The 27,948-nt window shown below is 39.9% G+C and overlaps 1 protein-coding gene across 1 annotated transcript; it reads right to left on the reverse strand.

Annotated features, from left to right (window-relative positions):
* Nucleotides 1–336: 336 nt before the first annotated feature.
* Nucleotides 337–26,814, reverse strand: xpo1b (exportin 1 (CRM1 homolog, yeast) b). The gene is given in 25 exon segments (XM_034122620.1): nucleotides 337–1,765; nucleotides 2,905–3,001; nucleotides 3,168–3,324; nucleotides 4,317–4,451; nucleotides 4,586–4,664; nucleotides 4,666–4,755; nucleotides 7,497–7,691; nucleotides 8,058–8,164; nucleotides 10,288–10,471; nucleotides 10,545–10,679; nucleotides 11,424–11,587; nucleotides 11,705–11,861; nucleotides 12,326–12,507; nucleotides 13,167–13,305; nucleotides 13,789–13,986; nucleotides 14,501–14,659; nucleotides 14,738–14,866; nucleotides 15,061–15,180; nucleotides 15,296–15,344; nucleotides 15,954–16,135; nucleotides 18,617–18,661; nucleotides 20,191–20,252; nucleotides 21,508–21,580; nucleotides 25,576–25,677; nucleotides 26,689–26,814. Coding segments are annotated over 25 exon segments (3,213 nt in total). The 3' UTR covers nucleotides 337–1,618.
* Nucleotides 26,815–27,948: the final 1,134 nt, after the last annotated feature.

The following is a 27,948-nucleotide window of genomic DNA, read 5'->3' on the forward strand; positions in this document are numbered from 1 at the left end:
AGATGGAGTTTCTCTCCCACACACTCTTCCCCCCCCCCCCCCCCCTTTCTGAACCGCCTCCATTGGACTCCTTTGTTTACTTCAGTAACATAATGACATCACTACGTAACACTCACGGTTCCATTGGGTGAAAAGAGGTGCTGCAGCACAGGCAGTATGAGACAAATAAAGAGCTTTTTGTAAATATGTCACAGTAGAGCCACAGAATACAAATATGAAACCCGAAAATGAGCAGAGTTCTAATATCCGGTACAAAAGTCTTAACATTGCTTTCGTTTTCAATTTAGTATTGAAAAATAATCTGTGTGTAATGAAGGAATGAGAGCAAAGGCGGGGTTATAAAATTCTCAACTTTAATCAGTTCAAAAAGTTCACAACAAATGTAACACCTTGAGAAGGGAAATTTGCCATCAGAGATTGGGTACTTATTTGGATTTATACATTCTTTTCCTAATTAACTCGTTGGCAGTTCATTCGCCCTCAGGACAAAAAAGCCTTTTGTTTTTTATCTTGGACAGAACTCAAAACAGGTACAACTGAAAAATGCAAAAATACAAAAATTAAATGTAAACCCAGTTTATTTTTTCATTTTGCTCTAAAGTGTAGTGTCTTGAAGCACAACTGCATGGTAAACAATCTAAATTAGTACAATTCAAAATCTCAAAAGCCATCTGAGTTAAACAGGAGTTGTTATAAAGATGCAACCAACTAAGAACCCATAAATACCTCCGCACTTCCTTAAAACATCCCATAATGAAGCAACAATCCTCTTAGAGGAAAACAAAACGCTGATGTCGACTAGGCGACAGCACACACGCGCACACACCCACAACAAAAAGAAACAAAAAAATGAAAACAAATTCCCATGGTATTAAAGATGCTATACAATTGGGATGATATGCACATATTCGGTTAGCTTTCCCTAAAAAAAACCCCTCCCTCCCAAACACTTTCTCTTTTAGGTGAAGCACACCTGGAGAGCAACAGATCCCGACACATGGAGCCGCACCTCTCCGCCTTCATTCATTATCCGTTCACATTCTCCCACAATGCCGTGGGGCACCAAACAAGCGGTGCGAGGGCCTCCACTTCCTGTCTGTCACATCACAGGTCTAGAAGCCGACTTGACACGTATGCCGTTTTTTACGAAAAACCCTGCTTGGACTGTATATATAATGTATTTATATATAAACAAATATATGGGGAAAAGGGGAGGAGGAGGGGTGGGGTGGGGGGGGGGGGGAAACAACGAAAACAAAAAGGTTAAGGTGTCTAACGGTTACAACCTCATCATGCAGGTCTTGGGATGGGCCAGAGACCGACGGAACAGAAGCGCAGATTAACAGTTCTGGAAAGATATTACACAAAAAGTCTCCATAGAAAACGCTGATTATGTAAAAAGGGCCACAGGGTGACGCGGTAATCATTTACATATTGTTGGCATTGTTTTGGTCAACAAACATCCGATGGGGCTGTGCTCCGCAGAGGGGGGGGGGGGGGGGGGGGGGGGCGCCCGCCATGCTCAAGTGTCTCTCTTGGGTTTTGTTGTGTTTGCTGTGGTGAGGGTTTGTTTGTTTGTTTGTTGTTGGGAGTACTGTACAGTCTGTGGAGCCGGCGCTCAGTCGCACATCTCCTCGGGGATCTCGTGAGGGTTCAGGATGCCCGGCACCGACATCTGGATCTTGTGCTTCTCCTCCTGGGCCTGCCGCAGCGACGCCTCCCTCTCCTCCAGGAACAGGTCCGTGGTGTCCTCGCCCGCAAACTCCTGCAGCGGAGAGAAGAGAGAGAGACAGGAAGTGGTTAGCGCTTTAAAGACAGATTACACCTCCAATGATCCATTTGTTATACCCACTCACCCTAGTGCAAAACACCTGCAACATATTCCCATTAGCAATTCTTTTGACAATTAAGTGATAAGTCAGTCTAATAAATGTCAGAACTGTGAACTCCCAGAGGCCAATGAATGCATTTATTGTTGTCTTTATTAGATGTTATTCAAATACTTTGCCATCAGTATTGACTTCATATTTGTTGTATATTAAATCTTGTGTTTTTTTTAGGTTGAGAGTAGAATCTTCCCGCGCTGTAAAGTATTTGTAATTGTTTGTGTATTTTATTTATTATTTTCATCAACAAATTCAATAATAAGCTAAATGTTTTATTATTGGCTAATTCTAAATCAATTAAAACATTATTTGAGTCCTTATCCAGACTAAATCTTAATAGATCTGTTCTCCTGGAAGATAGCCATCAAACAGATCTATTGAGCCCAACAACTGGACACTGACCGCTCTCCTGTACCCATCATACGCACTTTTTATTCCAACATGTTATTTCTGGAAACATCCGCTAAGCAGCTAAATATGAGATCCTGATAACCAGAGCTGCAGTCTGTTCACTTCATGTTACCTCAGAAGAAAGCGTACATATGGGTAGACCATTAGAATATCAATCGTTAGATGAATACGGGGTATGACCACTGGCTTTCTATATGTAGTGCTTCTCCCAATAGAGGAGCAGGCTGTATGTACAGTACGCTGCATGATGTCTTTTTTAACAATGAGACAGACAAACAGGTCATTGTATTGATATTTATTTCAAATACATTTTTTATTTTTCTATGTATATTGGACTAAATAAATATCCCTTAATAAGGTGATCTTAGTATAACTGGTGTTTAGTTTTATTTTGATATAAATTGGTTATTTTTAGTGTTTGTTGAATTGAAGTGTCAAATCTTAAAATGATTGTAAACCCTTGTCAAGCAAACTGTCAAACAATGTTTATAAACTTTTTGATGTAAAAAAGGATGTGAGAAAACATGAAATAAATTAAATCAAAGAATATAAAACCAAAACGAGATCTAGTTGCTCTATCCCAATCCTTTGACTTTGACGTCCTCACCTTGATCTGCACGAGGAAGTCCCTGAGGTGCTCCTTGAAGGCGGGGATATCCTGGTTCAGGCTGAACAGCCCCGTCACAAACACCTTCACCTGCGCACTAACAAACAAACACACACACAGGGAGGTTAGCTAACGTGCATTTTCCTGCAAGAAAGAAAGAAAGAAAGAAAGAAAGAAAGAAAGAAAGAAAGAAAGAAGAAAGAAAGAGAGAGAGAGAGAGAGAGAGAGAGAGAGTGTGTGTGTGTGTGTGTGTGGATGCTCACTCCTGTAGGTGGGGGAAGGCGGTCTTCAGCAGGTTGGCCACGTACTCCTGGATGAAGCCCTGGTTGTTGGGGCTGCTGGGGTTCAGCACCGTGGTGATCTTCCCCTCCTCCACCAGGTTGAACATGTAGGCCAGGATTGAGGCGTGCATGGTGAGGCCTGCAGGACACACACCGACACACAGCCTTTACTAAAGGAGCTTACATTATTCATCTGTATAAGCCGTTCAAATCCCAATGTTCTCCTCAGATGAAGAGTGTGAACCAGCGTTTAGGTTCCGACGTCAACGTTAGCGCTGCACAATTCTTTGAATTATAATCGGAAAGGCAATATTCAAATAGCAGGAGCCACAATATTTGTTTCGGGCAAAATAAAAAGGCAAAGTGTCAATATTATTTTTGAATGAAGTCTTGTGGTGCTGCAGACACGTCTTCAAATTATAAATAATATTTCCTCGATTGGTACGGAAATAAATAAATACTCTGATAACTTTGGTATATTTCAATGATAATGAGAAGAATGATGCAAAATGATTGCAAGTTGTTTCTTCCAAACAGTTTAGCCTAGTTCACGTGTCGGTGAATATTTTCAATGTCCCGGTGAAATGCTGCATAAATATTATCTGTGTTTATTATTGAGCTTGAAAAGAACTGATAGGAAGACCATATCAAAAATGACATCGTCAGGTCATCATGTAGATTAAACTTTGATTTAAAAGAGAGCTTTAAATAGACTCATGCATAGTGCAAACTATTTTATAAATATTAATAATGTAAGCCAACGTCGGAACTCTAACACAAATAAATCCCCTCAGCTTTAGGCCTACATATACTCATAAAATAAAAAACTGAAAAAAACTATTTGTGAACAAACCAAAACTACATGTAGGCCTCATGTGCATGTGGCTCATAACATTTGAATTAAGTTGTGCTGCCGGTTTGAAATCCAGCGCCGTTTTGATTCTGTTCTGCAGAGACTTGCACTGTGGCATCATTTAGAGCGGCTGCTGCTGACTCCTATATTCAGCCTAATTGTATCACACTCCAAAATGTGCTTAGAGGGAATTATTTTCATTATGACCGGAGAGATTTCATTTTCTCAGACTTTAACTGATTTCTCCGGTCAAAATTCGATAAACAGGGACAACTCACCGGCGGTGTGTGACGTGTCGGTGACCACGGAGAAGATGTGCTGCAGGATGTCACAGAAGTACGTCTGGTAGAAGCTCTGCGCGGCCGCCTCCTCCTGGGCCACGTTCTGCAGCAGCGTGTACAGGATCTGCAGACCTGGAGGAGAGGAGAGACGTTTTTTCAGAGGCACCAAGCGGCATTGTTGCTCAATAAGAACATTAATGTGTGCGCGCGTGTGTGTGTGTGTGTGTGTGTGTGTGTGTGTGTGTGTGTGTGTGTGAGAGCCTTACCAGTGTCAGCCACGTTCCTCATGGTGTGTTTGAAGGCCCAGATGATGGAGTCCAGCACCAGCTTGAACTGTGCGGGGGGGGATGGCGAGGAATGCAGGGAAGCAGTGAGAGTTCACCGCTTGGAGTAAGTAGAAGAAGTGAGTCCTGTGCTCCGGGAACTCCTCAAAGTTCTGCGTGAAATACAAAATACACATGTTTTAGTACTTCAATATAACACAACAGTTTGTTCAGTCTGGTTTTGCATTACTTAAATTAAGGGCTGTGGTTAATATCATATATTCAAATCGTGAAATTAAGATATTGCTTTCCACTTCATTTAGAAAACAATAGGCGTGGACGATTATGGCTAAAATGATAATCACTATCATTTTTGGCAATATTGAGATTGAGATTATTAATTCATTTTAGGTTTAACTTAATTTAATAGCACTGCTTTTACTTTCCTGCTGGGCTGCTCATTAACACATCTCTCTATAAAACAAAGCTTTAAATAGGGTTATTGTTCACTTTAGAGTAGGAGAGTAAAACAGAACGAAGAGCAGTTGGTTCAAATAAAGTAACACTAAATTAATCTGCAGCCGCAAACATGGAAACCGCCCCCTGGTGGCCGGACATTAGTTTTGGAAGTGCTTGATTTAAAGGTCCCATGTCATGGCCATTTCTACTGATCATAATTCCATTGTTGAGGTCTACTAGAATAGATTTACATTGTTCAATGTTCCAAAATCACATTGGTTTTCTCATACAGCATCTCTGTATAGTATGTGTATTCACTCTCTGTCCTACACGGCTTGTTGGAGCTCCTGCCCCCCCCCCCCCTCCCTATGAGCCTAGTGTGCTCTGATTGCTCAGCTCGCCCACTCTGTTCTGATGAGTCCACCACCGTTACAGCGGAACATCAGTGATTATGTTTTACAATGGCGTTAGTTAGCAACCAGAAAATGACACCAGTAGTGATGACAAACAGATGAGAATGCTGCGTGGGGTCTGGGTGCCGTGCCACTCGATGACGTAGTATGCTTGAAATAGTGGCTCTGCAGCAGGTATACTCGACATTGAGAAACGGCCTGTGAGTCTGTGTGTGTGCTCACACACAGACTCACAGGCTCGCCGCGTCCCGCCGTCTCAGGCTGAGAAATCCGCGGAGCTGCAGCTGAGAAAAGATTGAGTGTGTGTGTGTTAACGTAACGGCTCCGCGGACGTAACGTAATAGCGGATTGGTCCATTTGGCTATGGTTACGTCACCATACCCAGGAAGACAAAAAAAGAAAAATCTCCAACTCGGCGTTCTGGGGCAGCATAGACAGGTCTTTTCTGTGTTAGAGTTTTACTCGCTACAGGGTGTACTTTGAGGGTTTGTGACTCTGCAGACCGTATACATGCAGAAAAAGCTTCATAACACAAGGGGACGGGTAATAACCAGAAAAGCATGACATGGGACCTTTAAAATGCAGTTATCTATGAGGGAATACCGCAGTCCATCATATTCATTTGTAGCAGGAAGACAACATTGTGATCGAAAATAATATTTCATTAATTGTGCAGCCCCACTAAGCGTAATAACAAGCAGGTTTTAGATCCATACAACAGGTCCAAAGCATATCCCCCCCCCCCAGGCTCCCCTAGTGGATTAACCCAACCCTGCCACGGTTGTTTTTCTAGGAAACGTTCAGGCGCTCTGCAGGCTCCGACTAGTTTTCCTCGTTGTTTCTTAGAGATGAAACCAACGAGTAGTTGAGAAACTTGCATGACTGACATTTTCAAGCTGCACCCGCTTTTTTTCCATAAGCAGTTCATACAAGTTTCACACAAACATCACAGATCCCCTGAACATCTCCACACCCACGAGAGGAGTGGCTGCAGGCGAACCCTCCGACCAAGAGTACTGCAAATGCCAATACATTCTCTGTAGGATGGAACAACCCTTTACTTTTAGACTTGTATATATTGGCCTGAAATATATGTAAAACACTGGGAAAATTGAATATATATTTACAGGAAGTATATGACTATAATCAACCCATCTGTATACTGCTCATTGAGTTTATAGATATTTAAAATACAGTTTTCTACTGACAGTAGCCCATACTGTCAGAGTGCATTAATATATCAGTCCAATACAGCGCTCTGATTAACAGACTGCAGTGAAGGCCACATGATCTAGATCAGTGGTTCTCAACTGGTGGGTCGCGGACCCGTTTCGAGTGGGTCGCAGATGTGTGAGTGAAGAAAAAAAAGAAAGAAAAAATATATATATCTTTTTTTTTTGTGGAAAAAGTCTAACTTTTATTTTGAAGGCCCGATTTTCTAACGCTGTGCATGCAGTAGGCGTTGGACTGGAAGTACCGCAGACCATAAACATTATTTTCTTCTCAGAGTGTACCAGAATGCGTAGTTTATATGTTAGTATTTCTAAAAATCTCTGGGGGGAGAATCCCCAGACCCCCTTCTGGGGATGGGTTTTCAGCATGTGTGCCTTTTTATGTTATACAGTTGAGCTTTGATTCCATCATCTCATTAAACCTTTTTTAAAGCATTCTTTAGTTCTGTGAAGGGATATAAGGGATATATGCACTGTACTTCACTTTAATGAATAATGTATGCTGAAAAGCGTATATATTTATATTACAGCACCATTTTTTGTTGAATAGATTTGAGTGGTTCAAATTTCGGGTCGCGATTTATTGACAAAGGTAAAAGTGGGTCCGAGGCCTGACCAGTTGAGAACCACTGATCTAGATTGCTTATCTATGTGCAAATGAAACTGCTAGATACACTGCTGAAGTGTTTGTTTTCTTGATAACTGCTTTAGATTGTTATTCAAGCAGATTATGGGAAACAAAAACACAAAATGTTTAAATACCGATAACCACATATCCTACAGTAAACCACTGAGGGGGGGGGGTCTTACCTTGTTGATCATGTTTAGGGTGCACTCGAAGACGGCATCGAAGATCTGTGGGATCTCACTGGTGATGTGTCCGCCCAGCTTGTTTACAATGGTTGCCATGGTGCTGAGGACCTCGGGCTCCCGGGCAGCGGGGACGTTGCGTTGGTAATCGATGAGGACGGCGTCCAGCAGCGGAGGAACAAAGTTCTCGCCGACCTGCAGAACAACAGGAAGGATCAGCAGGGAGAACAAAACAGGAGCGCCCACTCCACTCACATTTAAGTGAGACTTTTTAAAGGCTCAGTTCTGACAAGTAAGGTGCAAATATAATGTTTGCATGTCTATTAACTCTGATTCAAGATGAATATGCAGATAAAAGCAGAGCCGAGGGCACGGAGTGTGCCACATAAAATCTTTGTGTTTGATCTAAAAATACCAACTGGATTAGTTCTACTGTCAACCGTTTCATTGATTGCCACAGAGTGTAGTGTCTCCCGAGGACACCGGAGTAAAAACCCAAAATAGGGCTTTTTGTTCCTCAGGATAGATAAACTTCAGGTGATGTGCCTCCACGTCTCTCACCATCTGGGGGTCGTTTGATCGGCTGACCCAGCCTGAGATCAGTTTCAGAGTCTCCCGCTTCACTGTCCTCATGCTCCGGATCAAGGGCTGCTTCGTCACCATCTCACCTGCAACACACACAGGACACACATATTGAAGGCACACACACTTTGTCTTATCATTTTGTTGCGAGGAAGTAAGTATAGGTTCTGCAACATTTACAGGCCTGTGCTTCAGATAAATGCTCATTGGTTGATCAGTGAAAATGTTTGCGTACCATTGTTTCTTCTGCTATATATAAACTGTAACGACATTGAGGCTATTGTAAAGAATGTTACACATCTCAAAACTGCTCTAGTTGGCTCAATGGAAAAAACAAATATCACATTTTTGTATATCTCCTATTTAATATTGTAGTGTTGACCATTTCACACAATTGTAACACTATAAGACTTTTCATGACAAGAACTGTCTGGTAAGTTTAGAAAATTGTCACATGACAGTCTTTAAAATCATGAAATCACAAAATATCCAAATATACATCTAGTCTGATTATCACATTATTGATATAACACCCAGTCGTACCAAACGGTAATATTAGATTTACAGTATTTTTGCATCAATTTGGACTTTTCTTGATTTTTTAACTGGTATATAATTCACTGAATGATCTCAAAATAGAGCCCTATCATGAACTTAAGGTATGACATTACAAAAACTGTTTGTGCATGAATGATGTTTTATGAGGTGTGGGGATCACAATCAAACTACTTGTTTAGCTTTCTTTTGGAAAGCCCTCTGCACGGCGCTGTACTTCTATAAATGTCATACCCTGTCTTCCTCTGGAGAAAGGTTGATCAAAGACAAGCTGACCTACATGTTAACCTCTAAAATATTTAGTTAAGCATGTCCTGCACAGATCACCATTTTTATCCCTACTCTGAATAAGCAGCGAATGCAAGTGCAGAAATCCTTGATCATTACCGACAGACCTCACACTCTTTCATTCAGACACAGAAAGACTCAGAGATGAGTCACCAGAACAGGCGCATGCAAGAAGAAAAAAAGCAGACAGGCTTACAAACAAGATGCCAATAATAAATGACAAAATACTAAAATGCTACTGGGTGAAAAAATAACAACGTAAAAGGGAAAAATAAAACAAATATGTTGCAACTGAAGCACCAATAAAAAAAAGCTCAAAATAATAGATTGTGTTTGTGAGTGTGATCTTTCATTTCGATGGTAATGAAAGATGTGACAAAAAAACGTAGATACTAACAAAGCACTTATATACTAACAAAGGACTGGCTTATCTAAAGCCAGTTGAGTAGCACTTGAAATGGTTTGTCTCTATGAAACCTGATGTACTTCTATGATTCTGTTTTCTTCAAGTTTGTATCTTCTTGGTCGAATACACTTATTGTAAGTCGCTTTGGATAAAAGCGTCAGCTAAATGAAATGTAAATGTAATGTGAGTATTTTTCACACCCCGCAAACATTAGAATTACACAAAGGACTGCATGCCTGAACAACAATGAAGGGACACACATTGCAGTGTACAGATCTGTACACTGGCTTTATAACCCAAACAAAAAGTCCTCCCCAAGAGCAAGGCAATACAAATGAGGTGAAGCCTCTGCATTCCTTAATAACTGCTGTGCGACCTTAAAGGGGCCGTTTTATGCTGTTCTATCTGTATTTTGTGCCTTTTGTCTCCATGCTTTAATGTTCAAAAAGCTCTTTATTCTTCTCATACTGCAGCACCTCTTTTCACCCTCTGTCTGAAACCAGAGCCCAGTCTGCTCTGATTGGTTAGCTGGCCAGCTCTGTTGTGATTGGTCAACCGCTTAGAGATGTCCCGCCCTTTGCCTATCACGTACAATGCTGTCGAGCGCTAGCCAATAGAAGTGCGACTGTTACATAGTCCAGTGGAGGCGTTTGAGGATATTTAACACACTACAGGAAAGCATAAAAGGGCCCCTTCACTAAAGCTGCAACCATTAGTGATTGACAGAAAAATAATAACATTTGCCCTGTCTGCTGCCCTGTACGCCGGTTCAAAATTCACCACTGAGTCTCTCTGGCCCAAAATATATCTTTAAAATATGATCCATAGATGAATTGGTAATGAAAATAAAGGTTAGTTTCAGCAAGGCTTATCAGCTATCATGCGGAACAAACACAACGAGATGAATCCACAGGCATGTTGTTAGTCAGCTGTATGATCCCAAATGCACATCTCCCTTACCATTTGTCTGAATGGCGGCTGAGATGTTCTCACTGAGGCACTTGTAGACGTTGAGCATGTCCAGGTAGATCCGCCCCAGCTGGATGACGAAGGGGTGTCCCACGGCCTTACAGGCCCGCACGTTGGTCTTCAGGATGCTGCCCAGCTGCTTCACAGTCTCCGGGTCCTTCAGGATGTCCACGTTCTGAGGAGGAGAGATGATTAACACACTCTTCTTCTTTGTCTATCATAGATAAATAGATTGGTTCGTCTCTTACCTTGGTGGCCTGCTGGATGATGCTGTCCCACACCTGGTTTGGAAGCAGCATGTATTTTTCTATCAGGTGCTCCTGAACTGTCTGATCTGTCTGGGCTCCGATCATATAACCTACTGCCTCGTAGAACGTGTGCACCTGGACAGAAACAGGGACAATTGTCAACATTAAAACCTGATTGAACGAATAATAGAATTTATACACAGTATACTCAATTCTGATTGGTCAATATGGATATTCAGAGGTCAGCTATTTACTGATAGCAGACTGCTACAAGGGATAGCAGACTGTTGCTAACGCTGACGCTTTGAACTTAAGACAGCATCATATCAATCCACAGAAAGAAGTTTGGTCAATGTAAGGTCAGTTGTTGCTAAGATACTGTTTCCTGTCTGATACTCTATCAGAAAACACAATGCAAAACTTTTTTAAGTTTCTATGTGAATAACACTTTTGACCGCTGAACTGTCCAAGACAAGCAAAAGAGAACAAGACCAAGAATAACAACCCAAAAATAAAGGAAAGAGGATAAAAGACAGAAGGCTGGACGACAGAGAAATGAACAGAAGAAGAAAGAGCGGAGAGTAAGCACTAAAGGTAACATGGCATGGGAACAGACTTTTTGACTTTCGGTACAGGTCTGGAGAACAAAACCTTGATCAGTGCTGCGGACATTTTAAGTTATGTTGCCGTTGTTGAAATTCCATATTGTAAGTGAAATTGGTGTATTTACTAAGTGAATTTAGCAGGATAATGTGCATTTAGCCATTCATTAGTAAGAAAGGAATCTGCTCATCTGTCTGGGTTCTTTTCTCATTAATGACCCCCTCGCTGCACACCTTACTCATTTTCAAGCAGAACTGTAGAAATAAAAATGCTGACCTGCTGAGGCTGAAGGTCGCAGATGATGGTGTTGATGTTGTTGAGGATCTCGTCGATGAAGGGCATCACCTCTCCCACCTGCACCTGGATAAAGTGGCGCCGGCACTTCTGGGCGATTTTAATGAACGTGTCACAGGCCATGTCCTGAACTCCGTCATGGGTCTCTGAAGGAGAAAGAGCATGAAGGGGGATATAATATCGCATTTAAATTACCTAATTTAAAACTGTGGTATTCATAGAACCACGTTTTAAAACCAATGCATGTTTTCCAAATCTCTCACCATGCATGAACTCAAAGAGTTTGTTGACGACGGTTTTGAGGAACTTCCAGTGTGCTCTGAGGAAGCGAGGATACTGGCCGACGATGTACATGATGTTGGAGGCGATGATGGCCTTGTTGTCCTTCCCTCTCTTCTGCTCGCAAAGACCCAGGAGATCCTGAAACGAAGACACAGTCAATGTTCAGTGTTCTACACAATGGTGTGAACGATTCTTTAACATCAGAGTGACCACATGACCAGAGCAGAAAAGGAAAAACTGCAATGCTATATATATTTATTTAAAACAGCTTTAAATGTTGATTTTGTATTTTAATCGTAGTTGTGAGCATTTTTGAAGTCAGTTTTTACTAATTTACAGTATTTATTACCTAAAACTTTCTGAACACACTCTCATTGATTGTTTATGTTTTCATTTTATTATATAGTTTTTTCTGTTCACAAGACATATATTCAGCTTTTCTGTTTCTTGGTTGAGGGATCCCTCCCCTGCATAACTACAGGGTTTCTTTAAGGAGTTTTGTCTTGTCTAAATTCTAAGGACAACAGTGTAATTGGTGATATTGACCTATATAAACACACTTAAAGTTGTTAAAGTTGTGGTAGGTTGAGGTTTCTGTGTACCTTGATGACGGTGACCAGGAACCTCTTCTCGTCCTCCTCGTGCATGGCCCCGCTGATGGAGCCGATGGCCCAGCACAGCGTGTTGAGGTTCTTCCAGGACCACTCGGTGCCGTTCACCTGGTTGTGCAGCTTCTCTGTCATGATGCGCTCTGTGTCTGCATAGTCCAGATGAGTGAGGTACACTGCAGGATGGCAGAGGACAACATATTAGTATTATCACTGTGTGAATGAACTTAAAGCCACAAGCACTTCTCTCTGCAGCTAAAACAATGTTTGAACCTGAAAAAAAAAGTTTGAACAGAAACAGTCGAATGCTGAGTGAAACTGATCAATATATGTATCTGTGTTGCATGGTATACAGATACTATAAAGATGTTCTCACATCCTCCATTGCCTTGCATTGACATTGCCAAAATATGTATTGCTCTTCTTTAAAAAAAAAAAAAATGTTGTGAATGTACTTTCGAATAGCGCCTTGTGTCTTTGACGCCTTAGCACATCTACTTCACATGCTAATTTTAATCATTAACACACAGGGCTGCCAAACAAAGTGCCAAACTGCTCATCTAACCTAATCTCATTTAAATAGACTTGTGGTGCCTTCAGGAGCAATTTGGGGTTCAGTGTCAATGACAGTTAAAGTAAGTGACAATTCCACATGTTATCTTAAGGAAGCACAACGTTTTATTGTATGACTGCCAGCTTGCAGTGCTAACAATATCAAAGCATTAAATAATAAAAACGACAAGGAATCCTTTTTTGCACAATCAATGCTAAATGTACTAGAATGGATTTGAATTTAAAGCCATACAGGAACCACATTAATGTAAACAGTGCATACCCAGAGTTTCCCTCATGTTCTTGTAGAGGTTGATGGAGTCGGTGTCCTTCATGAACTCTCTGACCACCTCTCCCTGGTCGTTCTCCACCACCAACACCTCCTCCGGCTTGGCCATCCGACTTACCATAAGCAGACGCACCTGTCACAAGAAATAACATCTGTCAGCACGTACACACATGGAGGAACAGAGCCACTGCGCTCACACATACGCACACATGTCATTGTATATGATCCTTTAACATTCAAACCATGATATGTGTGTCTCTTTTTATACACACACCATACACTATGTGTTGTAAAGTAAAATATTGACACCAAAGGGAAAACAAGTTTAGCAACGTTGTGACTAGAAAGTCTTTTGGCAGCAGTTTGGCAGCCACCTGTTGCTTAACCAGTGCCAACAGATTCTTGGTATGACTGCGAGCTGAGACTAAAACATTTCTGCACCTCGAAACACTTCACTGCTGCACCACCTCTAACGTGTCAGAAAATCATTATTTCTTTAAAGATGCATTGCTTTCATAAATTCAACAGTGCAAATTCTAAAGTATTTGACATCCTAACAATGCATTAATTATTACATCAAGGATTCAAACAGAGTGTAATTGTCTGTGTGTGGTACCTTGGAGAGTACAGGCAGGTAGAGCTGTCTGCGAGGGGGCACGTCAAAGTGCTGGTTGCCGGAGAGCAGGGGGGACGTGGACGTGGAGAAGGGACTCTCTCTGTACAGCTCAGCAGCCAAGTGGTTCCAATACTCGAGACAAATTTTAAAGATCTCAGTCTCCTCCACCTCCGACACCAGCAGCATGTAGTGGAGGGCCTGGGAGAGGGGGGGGGGGGGGCATTAGACAATGGAGGCTGTGCTCTATACAGTGGTAAGGATAGACAGATAGTTCGATAGATATAGTACATTTACTTCATATATTTATGTTCTGTAGTTAAATACACATTTGATTTTTACTATATGCTACTTTTGTACTATTGAGTCATTTTACACACTGTGTATTTCATAGTTTAAATTACTAGCTACCTTGCAGACTCAGATTATAAACACAAGTAATTAATAAAATAATACATTATTATATATTATTATAGGTAAGGATACCCAGCTTTATATAAAATAATTTTAATAAATTCCAAACTCCAAGCATTTTTAATATATATGATTCCCAAATGGGGTAATGTCACTCTAGCGTTGATACATGTACTTAAGTACAATATCTCAGAGCTACTTCCAACACTCTACATGAAACGTATTTGTTCATTCTTTATATAGACAATGTTCTTCTCTTATTTTTCCTGTACATCTGTTGAACAGTGTCCTTGTGTCTTACCTCCATTAATGTTTCTCGGAGGTTGAGCCGCTTCTCGATGAGCTGCCCGTGCTCCTTCAGGAACGTACAGAGGAACAGACTGAGGTTCTGGATGAAGTTCTGCTCGTCGTCTTTCCCGTTGGCGTAGGCCAGACGAATGTTAGTGTTCAGAGGCAGCATCTAGATCAAAATAGTTCTTTAGTATGTTTACAACAAGAAATGAGAATGTGACCATTGCCCTATCTGAGCCTTACGCACCTGTTTGAGTTGACACATGGTCAGGGTGAAGAGTGTGACAAACTGCTCCTCGTACTGACTCACGCTCACACCGGCAATCTCTGTGAGGCACTTCAGAGTCACATTGCGAAACATGGGCACGTTCAAGAACTGTAAAATCATAAGAAACAGATGGTTAGTAAAGGATTTATTGATTATTAGTGTGTGTATATAACTTGATTTGGCAGTATTTTTAAGCTTGCTTGCTATAAAACTGTTAAGAGGTCAGTAATATTGTTTTCCATACAATTAATTTTGGATCAGTCTAAAGTCCTTTAATGAGTCATGTGCATCTGTGAACATACCTTATACACCAATGTGCTGATCAATTTGGTTTCAAAGATGTACCCAAGAGGAATCCAGTTGAGAAAACGTAGGAGGGTCTCCAGAGTGGCGTGGACCAGAGGGGCATTCTGGGAATTTTCCTAAGGTGCAAACCAATAAGACGACAAACAGGTGAAGGACAAACACTACTCGGTAAGCAATGTTAAATTATTGTACAGCGATGCAAACAAAATTAGGATATGAAGATTTGCATACCATAACAAACTGGCACAGCTGGAATATCTGGGAGAACTCGTTGCACATGCTGAAAGAAAGAAATACAAATTAGTAAAAAATACTGTCTGCATTTAACACATGCACTTAGGCAGAATCTCTCTCTCAAATGAACTCCCCTTCAATTCTTGTAAAACGAGTGTCTAGTTGCAATCGGAGATATGGAGTAGGGAGGACATTTTGTCATTTGCGGGGCTAAATCTGACATATCCTGACACATTTCTTGTGGTCACTGTCGTTAAAAGTGACATTTTCTTGGTAAAATAGGGCGGATCTTATTTCACCTGAAGGTCTTCTGTTCTCCATTAAATGTATGAATGTATTCTGATGTTCAGTCAAGGTGAATGCAATAAAACACAACGGACATCTGCCTTTCTAGTTTACGATGTTCTGCAAGTGCTGGAATAGAATGTAGTCTTACATTTAGCAAAAAAAGCTATAAATGTTGAATGTATAAAGTTATGTATAGTGATATTCCATTACAAAAAAAAAATCTTGGAAACACTCACTCTGTATTCTTGAAGGTTATTATGATATTATGGTGGTTTGGTCTAATACATAGACCCTACTGTAGGTTTTTGACATCAAAACAGATAAGATGATTATGCTTCCGGAGGTGTGTGAAGATCATCATGCTGACCTGTCTTTTAGATGCTTTGCCTTGACCTGGGTCATCTGGCCGCTGGAGAAATCAAAGACCTCCTCGCTGAGCAGCTTGAGGATGACCATGTTGTTCTGACAAAGGCTCTCGCTCGTGCGACTCGCCCCGACAATGTCGCTGATGAAGGTGGGCCAGTGCTTGGGCCACTCCTGCTTCAGGATCTATATACACGGGGCATACACATGCAGTATGTTGGTGTAACTGTGACATTTCCTACTGTGACTCTACTAAAAATAACAACCCTTTCAGTCCCAAGTCAGGCATGTGCCCCAGTTTCTGATTTACACTTTGATCATTCATGAGTAAACAGTCAGAATTTTAAAACGTGTTAACGAAATCACATATTTACAAGCAAACCCCCTAACTACTACCCTACTACAAACACCCCGTGCACAAACATCTGAATCACAGTCTCCTGAGGACGAGTGTGGAATCTGGAGCTCTACAGTCCCCGAGGGCCAAAACATGAGCTCAGCTGACGCAAGCAGTGACTCAGTCTCACTGACATTAATGCAAAGTCACTCATGTAGCCAGTGAGCCAATGGCTGTCTCCCTCGTGGGAATGTACATCACACACACACACAAGGGGGTGGTGTCAAAATGTTTTACATTCAGAAGTAGAATCCAGTGTGGACACAGATGAGTAGAATGCACTGAAATGTATACTATTGTATATTATTCCGATAATTAAATGCACCTTCTCATTTTTCCAGGTAAGCAATTGACAGTTATATTTGGTTAGGTCAGAGCTATGAAACTTTGAATCATCCATATTTGCTCTCTATATCTTAGCCTTTTTATCACTCAGAACAACAAGCATAAACTACAGGTAATCAATATCAATATTTGTTTTAAATACAAAAATGGGAAATGATCTTGTTGGAAACAGCCATAAGAATCAGGGAATGGTATCAGTTGAAAAAAAAACTCTTTGTGCATCCTTTCCAATAAATCCGGTGGTCAAAATGTACCGACTCAAGACTTTCTGATAAACATCTCAATGACTCTCAGCAAGGACCTGAAGAAGTCTGCACTAATTTGTTGATCCGACGGCACACAGCAGTGAACCGCTCATTCCTACGACCCAGCGTTTAAACGACTGGAGCGTTTGTGGAGTAAAGGTACAATCATGCCTGAAACGACTTGTTACATAATATGTTGTTCTGGACTTATCTGTTATTGCTGATAACCTCCGAGCAGATTTAAAAAGTGCTTTATCAATAATGACTTGAGATATTATTTGATGTTTATTTATACATAATACACTGCTGATTCTCCATTCGTTGTGATCCTCTTTTCGATCACGCTGCTACAGCTACAATTTATAAACAGCCGCTGCATGGCCTGAGACGTTCAAGGAGAATTCATATGCAATTTTAGCTTAGCTGACCTGGAAAAGTGTTCGTCAGACTAGATTCATTGTGACATCTTGAGGTTAAAAGTATCCTTGCAAAAGATGAGGGGAGAATTGAGGCAGCACACTAAGATGCTCAAACAACAGACTGTCAGCGTCCATTACTTTGTGTTATGAACCGTACAGTGTTGTGTTACACATACAGATTGCTAAAAAAACGATTAGGTTTAGTGTATGTGGTGTATAGACTAATATGTTTTTCCACGATAATCATCAGATTTCTCACTATGGCTAAAGATGAGCCATTAATCCATAATCCACACCAATGACATTATCATGAACTCACTCATTTAGAGCTTTTAGTTTGCCTTAAGTATTCTAAGGCAAAAGGCTTCAGCCGTTTTCTATAATTCATTATTTATACATGTATAATCGTCTACATTCTGCCGAACATTCAGTAACCACTGTGAAAAGATAATTAACCGACCTCCTTGACTCAGGGATTTCCAGCAGCAAGCAACTACTTTGTTGTTTTTAGCTAAATACAAATGTATTTTCTTCTCCAGTAGGACCAAAGTTCATATATTCTTGTGTAGTGTTCTTGCTTGCAACACTGTGGTGTTAGGAAAACATTTTGGTGTTTTAACAGAGCACGGTACAGTAGGGCGCGGTCCACTGGTGGGCCTCAGACACCATCTAGTGGGCCGCAGAGGTACTGCCAAATAGTTGAGATTAAATAACTATTTGGGGTAATTTACGATGCTAGTTATTTCTAGGCCAGAGTGTGCTCAAGGATTTCAATAAAAGTCAAAAATGAAAATACATAATTTCAATAAACTATAACGTTTTACGATCACACCACCAGGTAGAGAAAAGCGTGTTAAGCGAGTTAGCAAGCTAACATTATTTAGTCACACAAAAAGGATTTATAAAACCAAAAAGTGACATTTGTATCTGAACACATTTATTTGGATTCATAACGGCATAATACATGTACAACCCAGTTTATTTCTAGCCATTCTTTTGTTGTATTACATTTTTTACTCAAATATTTGGAAATATGGTCCTCGCAATTATAGTAACAAAAGGTTGACAAACTGGCGTATCCTTACCAAAAATAAAAACCGTTGAACTTCTCCCTCATGTCACAGCTCATGTGTGAAGGGGGTATGCAGAATGCCTGCACATGAACGCATGTTGATCCGACACAGATCCAGTGCTACAACTATGTGATTTGGGCATTTTGTTTGCATTATGACATTCTTTGACATTGGCAATAAAGACTTACCTGAACAAGGATCATGTTCAGCTTTCCAATGTACACCTTTTCTTTCTGAAAAATACAAATAAACATGGGATAATTAAATAATGTCCAACGATCTCATTTTTCCATCACAATTGCTCCATCATATCATCACAGCATTTAACAATTTATCAGATGTTAAAATGTAATACAGTAAAAAATCACATAGAAATGCATTTAAAAAAGGTGGTAGGGATAAAAGACAACAACGTGATTAAAAGTCAAACATTTTATTTTGAAGTTCAAAAGTAGATACATCATGTTAGGTTTTTGACATTAGGGTCAAATGTTAATGAGGTCTTTTACAATTTGTAAAGAAACTTCATAAAATGTATGTATCCTAAAATGATCGCTGCATCAGTAAGTGTTATTATATTAATATAATTAACTGCAGCAAATAATTACCTGAATGTGGAACCTGAACTAAAATCCAATTACTACATATACCTGTCTGCTGAACTTGGTTGTATTAATAATTGTAATAAAGTCTGGCCACTTGGGCTTTACGTGCTTTCTCAGCATGAAGTTAGTAATACAAAATAAAAGCCAGGTGTTGGTGTTTCAGAATGAGGCTTTTTTCAAACCTTGCCATCATCAAACCTGACCCTTATTCACTAAACTAAGCTGTAGTTAAAAGCAAACGTGTATTTATCCACTATCTCTTTTAAATTCCAGTTTAGTTTCGGTTTCACTTTCTTCTGTTTTTTACATTCCTGAGTAGTTTGACAACAATTTTGAATAGCTATTTATTTGTCTTTAATCTAAGGCACTTAAGGGAAAAATATTGATTTATTACAACACAACTTAGGTTAGGTAAGGTTTTTGAAACTCCCTACACACATTACCCAACATGCTTCCTGCTCCCCATGTGATGATCATACAGTTTGCTCAGAAAGCTCTCATGTGAGAGATGCATGCTTTCAGGTGTGCCGCTCATTAATGAGTGACCGTAATCCAGAAGAAGGGATACACTTTTTAAACCCAATCAGTGCTTTTCACTTGAGTTGATTCACACAGCTGCAGAGCATTTCTGTTTAGAACAGCAGAGAGCCACATGCTGCGAGGTTAGTGTCAGTGTAGGTTAAACACTTCCTAAAGGAATACTTTACCAAAATGTTCTCATTTATTTAGTTGTTTGCTCACTACATCTCAAAGAAATGTATTTTACCACAAATGTACTATTTAAAAAGGTACCATATTTTGCTTATTTGCAAGTTCATATGTATTTTGTGCCTCTGCTGGGACATGTTTCCATGCTATAATGTTCAAAAAGCTCTTTATTTTTCTCAGACTGCCTGTGCTGCAGCACCTCTTTTTACCCTCTGTCTGAAACCAGAGCCCAGTCTGCTCTGATTGGTTAGCTGGCCGGCTCTGTTGTGATTGGTCAACAACTTTTAGATTTTTTGTTAAACCTTTTACTTTAACTCACCAATACTTTTGTTTGTTTTGGCTTACCCTAGAGACATTTTCATTTCAAAGTTGTAATTAAGTTCTATACTAATTTAAAACCCATTTTACCCCAAAAAAATGTTTAATTTGAATTCTAAAAAGGTACTCACCTCCACATTTGATGCATCTGATGAAGTCTTGATAATGAGACCAACAACATACTTTTTTATACCTGGCAAACACACAAAGATACCAGAAGAACACTGTGAGTAGGCACCAAGGAAATGTGTGAATCCAAACACATCCTGACATGACAATGAGCCTGCAGCATGTAGCTGAACACAGTCTGCAGTTCATAACTATGTGATCTGATGAAGATCTGGCCAATCTTGTCCTTCATTTACAAAGTGGTAAACATATGGTAGATGTGGGCTGCAACTGCCACTGAACTTCTATAGGGCAAATGTTTTCCCCAGAGATTTCTATAGACATTAAAGATTGTCAATGTGAGCAGGGCATCTTCAAAGAATGTGTTTTCAGCTCCCTCGCATTTGTTACTGGTATCTGTGTTCTGAAAGTGATGTGCTGGGGTGTAGTGAGCGGAGCCGAAAACAAAGCAATACTCTGACACAAGGGGGAAAAGACATACTTGCCGGACGCCCTGCACTGGGTTTGCCACAAAATTCAGGCATCTACGGTCTGAAGTAGGGAAGTCTTCGGTCAATGGGAAAAAACGAATTTTGAGCAAAAGGCAGAATCAAATGATTTGCACATGATTATCAAATTAATTGTATTGTTTGTTTTTTTAAACTATTTTCAGACAATTTTGTGTCATCCCATTCTGTGTTTAGATTATTATTGTACAAGCAGCAGGTGTGACAAGGGACAGTACATTTTGTTTTAAAGATGTTTAGATACGTTACATTTGCAATTAGACAACAATTAAAGTGTAAAACATTTTAAAAGTAGAAATGTTCTGGTAAACAATTTCCCATATGTGATCTTTATTAATGAAAAATCCCCATCCAACTAAGGTATAAGATAAGCATCTGCTAGAGGTAGTTTGAAAAAAGACATTGCTTTTAATCCGCCTCTCTTACTCCTACAGGTGCATTAAGACAACAACAAAAACATATACCATTCATTTGAAAGATACTGTCACATAGAAATTGTATACATGCGGGTTTTAGCATTTTAAAGCAATGTAAGCGAGCACAGTTAGCTTGAACTTTTAAAGATGCCTCTTCAGAAAGCTTTCAAAATCAGTGTTTGGGTGTTTTGGTGGTTTCCTCTCTAAAGCAGCTGCTACAGAATCAATCCCTGCTTGCAGTTGCCAGTGAGATCCGGTCAAGCAGAAAACAAACCAGCATGCTTAGTGGGGGAACTCTCCTCGACTTGGAAACGGCACGTCACCACATTTAAGAAGGCACCGGCATTGACAGAATTAAAACATCTTGTGAGAAAGAAGGGAAAAAAGCAGCTTTTACCTTCACACTGATTCCTGGGAAGAATCTTCCATCTTGTTTTGATAACCGTTTCCAGAATCTGAAGAGCATAGTACTGTAACATGCAAGGAGGGAGAAGCATTAGAATAAAGCGATTATATCAACACTCAACAACAAGCACTGTATCATTTTATAATACTAACCAAAAACAGTATGAAGTGGACCAGCCTGTAATAACTTGCATTCTAGATTAAATTGGACTGAAACACATCATGCAGATTTTGTAGTGCGCAGAACATTCACTTTGTCTTTTTAAATCTCTGCAAGCAGCATTAAGCTGGAACACTGCAGAAGTCGTGCTGTTTCTCCCAGCATCACACCAGACAGCAAAAGACAGCAGAAAAATACAACAATCCATTAAGCAGCTTTGGTTCTGTTTGCTCCTAGGGGGAGTTCAATGGTGTAAGACATAACAAGGTCTATTTTACTGAGCCTACAAACATTATGTAGGGTTGGGCATCGACAAGTGCTTTTTCTGCCCTAATATGGTCAAGGTCAACCATATGATGTGTAGATTAAAGTGTATAATGAATGCATGTTTGACTACACAAAACAAAGATACTTTATCTCAACCTCCTGGATTGTATTTTATTATCTTACAGGTACCTGAAATAACACGTGTTCACAAAAACATCATGCAGTGTTTAAAAAAAAAACACAGGTTTTTTTTTGTTGCGTGAACACCGTTGACGAACATAGGATCTGAACAGATTGCTTTATTTGTAGTCATACTGCCCAAAAACATCATGCAGTGTTACTATTAATTGTAGTCATAATGCCCAAAAACTACTGTAAAACAGGGATTATGATATTAATCAAATTAATCTACCTCATGTTTTTGTTACTAAAAAACACAAACTATTGTAATAATAATAACTATAATAATACATGTAATAATACAAATCATTTTAAATATCAAAATAAATAATGACTTTTTGTTGCAGCTTAAATCTGCTAAAAAAATAAAAGGGTGTTTCTCCATCACATTTTATTATATTGTATTACTCCTATAGCATGCCATGAATCTGAACAAGCTCTTAAAGGTAGGGTAGGTAAGAATGGAGAAACCAGCTCGAGTGCGCTAGAATTTGAAAGTACTCAGCCGGAAAAAATCTGCCCCTTCCTTCAGACTTCCTCACACACACGAACCCGCACATGACCAATGAGGGCACGAGATAAGTTTGTGCACAGATGGAAGGCTGACAGGCAGGTAGGCCATCCAGTTATTTTAGCCGGGCCGGCTAAAATGATTGGTCGTGCTTTTTACAGCGCCACGGCTTCCACAGATGATTTTTTTTAATGTATTTATTGTCAAAGCATTTAATGTATTCATTGCTATCGGGATGTTAAGAGCATTCCATGGAATATAACAAAAAGTGTTTCTGAAGTGAATTACCTACCCCACCTTTAAGAACAACAATCGATGAGCAGAATCCAAACCGAAAAATTATCTCAGCGATACCCAACCCTAAAATGTGTGATTTAATTTCCCCAATGCTAAAATATAGATTATGATTCAAGTCTGAGGCAAGCCTAAATTAGATCCCTTTAACTGGTGTGTCATAAGGAACAGCAAGACCAACCACAGGTTACGCCCCGGATTCATTTTTGCTTTACAGAGAAGTATGAAGAATTGAAAAAGAGAACATTTGTATTTATAGTTAGTTTCTGGTCTAGCGGTACTTCAACTGACTGTTTCAACTGTAGGGATCATCGTTTGAGGAGTACAATGATTCAAAAAAATAAAATGACATGTAGTATAGGATGTTATTAGAGAGGGATTACAGAGTTTTTTTACAGACAATGGGTGCTGGAAGATTAAAGGTGAAATCTCATTTTCAGGCGCACTGACTGTACACCATTGACCGGTGTCACTCGAAAGTGCTGCATACATTTGGTTCCACCTTTAACTGCCACGCTTTGCACAAACCACCACAAGAGGTAAGAGAAGAGACACATTATCAGGAGGGAACTGTCAAATACTTTGCGACTTTTTAGCGGGCAAAGCACATTACAAAAGGGTCTTGGCTGAAGAACTGTGGGGAGAAGAGGAAGAGGATGTGCTGTAGAAGGAGAGAAGGGGGGGAGGGAACAGAGCCATGATCCCTACAGGTGAAAGGTAGCCATCAACACATTGTCTGTCAATGGAGCCTACTGACTGCAGCCTGCACCCTCCCTCTGTCCAATGAAACAGATGCAATAGAAACGGATGAACAGAATTCAGTCAAAGGGAATTTAAAAAAGGGTAGACCTTGTGGAGGCCTGCCGTCAAAGCCTAGCTGTGTCATGATGCACAGGATGACACACCCCTTTTCTTCCTATTACAAGCCATAAACATAATGGAACATTGTGATTAATATCAAATAGTCACAGCTTGAATTCATTACATTGTTTTTGTTCAAAATAAATCATAACTATTGTAGTTACAAAAAAAAATCGGAATTACGCACTTTTAAAATGAACGAAACAAGATAAATGCAGAATTCAAGAGGTGGTTACCGTTTGTTTCCTCTTATTCTCTAATGCCCTTATTTCTTGGCAAATTACAAATGTAGAACTAGAAACAGTACTGTTGATAAATCAACTTAGACATTAGTAATGGATGTCAGTATTAAAGGCACAATTACAGGCAAGCAAAAATGAAAAAAGGCAAATTTCACGCATGTACTTTGAGGAAGTCTTGAATGCATTGCACTTTATTTCACACTCAGAACCTAAATTCCCTTAACACTACATTACCAATTCCCTTAACACTACATTACCATTTCCTTTATTATCATTAGATTTAAGGAATAGGCTTGATTTTCTTTAAATGTCAGTCAATTTTGTTTTGTAAATGCTATTGTGAATCCCTGAATGTGTCTGAATAACAAATCACTGGGTTCACCGTGTAGGCAGTTTGCTTCATGTGCTGTGTCAGTGCAACACAAACCTGAGAACGTCAAATAACAGATGAAAGGGATCTTAATGACTTAACAATAATAGCTTAATTGCGCCTATTCATTTGGAAAATCAAATATATTTTAACTGAAAATAATATATAGATTTTAAATCTGTGTAGATGTTTTTTTTTTTATCTCAAGTTAGTCTAACTGCCAGAGCTGATGAGAGCCCATGACCTTGACGATGTGCTGTTCACTCAAACTAAACATTATGGCCTGCAGCTCTATCTTCGCAGATCTGTTACTTTTCTTTTTCCCCACTTACCTAATGAATCAGATTGTAAACACGAGGGCGTTACAGTATCAGCCTGCACATCATCTGATCCCTGGCCATGCAGATAAACTCATATGTCTACAGTACCTAGCAAGAGTATAGGGCAACATTAAAAGCCTTTTTCACTTCTATAAAACGGGGTTTGAATTGTCTTGCATTTTAAGTCTCGAATGTATGTGCAATAAGGCATGCAAATTATATAGTAGTATGTATGTAAGCATGTTTATTGTGTCATGTCTTTCTGATGAATATCCAAAAAATTGCTTCAATTTAAACCCCTACTTGAGTGTGCAGTGAAATATAGACCAGTGTCCATAAAGGATACTGGTACCAAAATAGATATAGCTGATATAATCGAATGGTTAAGAGAAATTGGTAAAATAACAGTGGGCTCATTCCCGTTCAGACCCAACAGGGCACAGTTGTAAAAGGTTTATTTCATGTTGTAGTGTATTGTATTACAACAGGGTCAGTTCAAAAGAAGAGTCAATTGTTCCTCTGGTAGGTTCAGATCCAACAGAATTCCTTTTATGAGAAGGACAGAGGTCCTGCATAGCTCAAGAGCTAGGGCATGGTGCCAATAGTATTCCACTTCTGCTGGGGGCCATGTGCACCCACAATATGCACTCACACAGTGCATGGGGCTGCTTTCATTACAAAGATCCACAAAAAGCATATACTACGTAATTTAAAAGAATATGGTTAGAAAAAAACACTGTGGCCTAGTGTTGTGTTTTGTTTTCATTTTACAGAAGGTATTTGTAATACTATACACTTCCTCAAAGCACAGGTTAGTGTCTTTTCACCAAGGTTTTTTTTTGGAATGGAGCTTACTTTGGTGTTCATGTTCTGGGAGAACTCGAGGATGGTGTCCACTCTGGTCCAGGCATCCGGATGCTCTTTTAGGTGTGTCAACACTTCTTGTGCCATTCTTTGCTGTAATACAAATATGAATGACACTTTAGATGCATGATCAAGGTTCCATGAAGAAACCTGCCAATGTTTTTGAGGGCGCTATCAAAAGCCGATATATAATACATTTTATTCGAACTTAGGTGCAGTTTAGCTCCTGGTGCGGTTCAAATAAGACAGATTTTAACCGCATTAATCATCATCATTGCTTGCCAAAGGTGTTCTCAAACCGCTTACAAGAAAACCCTAGTGCAATTTGATTGCAGTGAGAACATAATCCAAGCCTATTGCAGAAAACGAACCAAACTGCAAGGTATTATGGACTGCCTGTGCATGCCTTTGTTGAGATGGAGACAGGTGAACGACAGGATAAAAAGAATTGTGCGAGGACTGACTTAGACTACTGCACAGGTTCAATGTTTGCTCGATATCTGGGCCAAATAGGACATGGTTTGGTAGGAACGCCAAACAGGATCACTGCCAGTATCACCAAACTTATCTGTGGCGCGTCCTTCTCCATGTTGCTTGCTTAGTGCTTTTGCAACGCTTGTTGATTTGCTTGTTTACACAGCCAAATTGTTGACCAATAATAAAAACTTCTGTGATTATTAATACATATGCTCCTTTGAACGGTGCGCTCAGAATTAATTTATTTTCTTTGGTCTGCTTTTATTTCTACATTATTAAACACCCAGACTAAATGGAAAACGAACCAAAAGTATCGATTTCATACTGATTCAAATTAGCAAAGCTGACTATGCTTGTGCAAGCGCCCCTAGAAAACAGAACAGACGTTTCTAGACTTGTCTGTGCTGCAACCATCATGTGAACAGAACAAAAAAGGGAGAATTAGCATGGGTTGTGTTTTAGGTCAGGTGTGGGTTAAGAGCCAACTTGCAACAGAGAAGAACAATGCCTGTCAAAATCAACCACTTGTGCTTTCATTTAAAACATTATTATACATTTGAAGAGTACACACCAACATTATTTGTGTCAGATGGTTTATAAGGCAAATGTATATGCTTTACAACATACCTGTGGTCCCACCCCATGATGTATACAGTTCACCACGTTATCCAGCAGGTTGATATCCAATTTCTGGTTGAAGTCCAGCAGCTGCTGTGCTGCATGGTCTGCTAACATTGTCATAATTGCTGGCATAGAGCTCTGCAACAGGGACAGCAGAGGGAGGGGTCATGAGTGCACAGAACACATTCAACAGGCAAAGTCATGTGAACCGTGTGTTTAGAAACAATTCCAAACAGCTGACTAACAAACATATATCTCGATAGACCCAACAGTGAGCTGTCACATTAAGAAGTTTAGCACATGGTGTCACAAGTCTGTCGCTTATCAAAAAGTATGATCAGCAAAGAAATGTTTTGTCAGTTTTTCTGTTGGACTGAGTTAAGAGGAAAAAAATGTGTGGACACTTGTTGACACATTTTGGACTCTGGTCTGCCCCAGGAGTATGGACTTAGGGTCTAAGTAGGGACTCAAGCTACAAACACAAATTAACTTAATTAATCCACCCAGTGGGTGGTAATACTAGTCTGTTACTGTAAGAATGAAAACTTCAAGTCATTTTATTAGTGATAGAAAAGCTTTTACCAGACTGGCAAAACACTATCTTGCCAAAAATAGGTTAATATTAAGTTGTAAATGTTTCAGTACACCATTCTCAAAATCAAAAGTCAATTGCAGTCCTTTGATGGTATATTTAAACAACTAAACAATATATTTAAACTTAGTAAATAAGCAGGCAGTGGCTGTTTAGTGCTCCTACTGTGTTCCACTAATCAGGAACTGTTTTCTACGACAGTATTAAGAAGGTTAACCGAGCCACGTGCCGGATATACTTGGCGACGTCACGTTGTTTACATCTGTAAGTGACGGAGTTCACTCCTCCAAACACCAACCGCAACACAAGAGGCAGGCAGTCTAGGTTCTAAATGAATAATGGATGCATCTTACAACTATATTGACAGTTACCAACGTTACATATAACACAACCAACGTAAACAGCGTGCAGGCGGCACAAACACAGGAAATGCTAACAATACTAGCCTTTACGCTTTAATTCTAGCTGTAAGCTGAGTGTCGCACACACAGTTCACATGTGGTACTTCACTGCTGACTACAGCCACTCCCACTTAGGATACCAGGGACGGAGGTCGCCCATACATCATTTTATCATTCAACAACTGTTTGGGGAAGTTGACGCTTTGTTTCGCGGCTGCACTACAGGAAGACCACCAACGGTTTGTCCCAATAGTTACATTTTCCCACACTTTA

The sequence above is a fragment of the Trematomus bernacchii genome, unplaced genomic scaffold (genome assembly GCF_902827165.1).
Source record: "Trematomus bernacchii unplaced genomic scaffold, fTreBer1.1, whole genome shotgun sequence".
In the NCBI taxonomy this organism is placed as follows: Eukaryota; Metazoa; Chordata; class Actinopteri; order Perciformes; family Nototheniidae; genus Trematomus; species Trematomus bernacchii.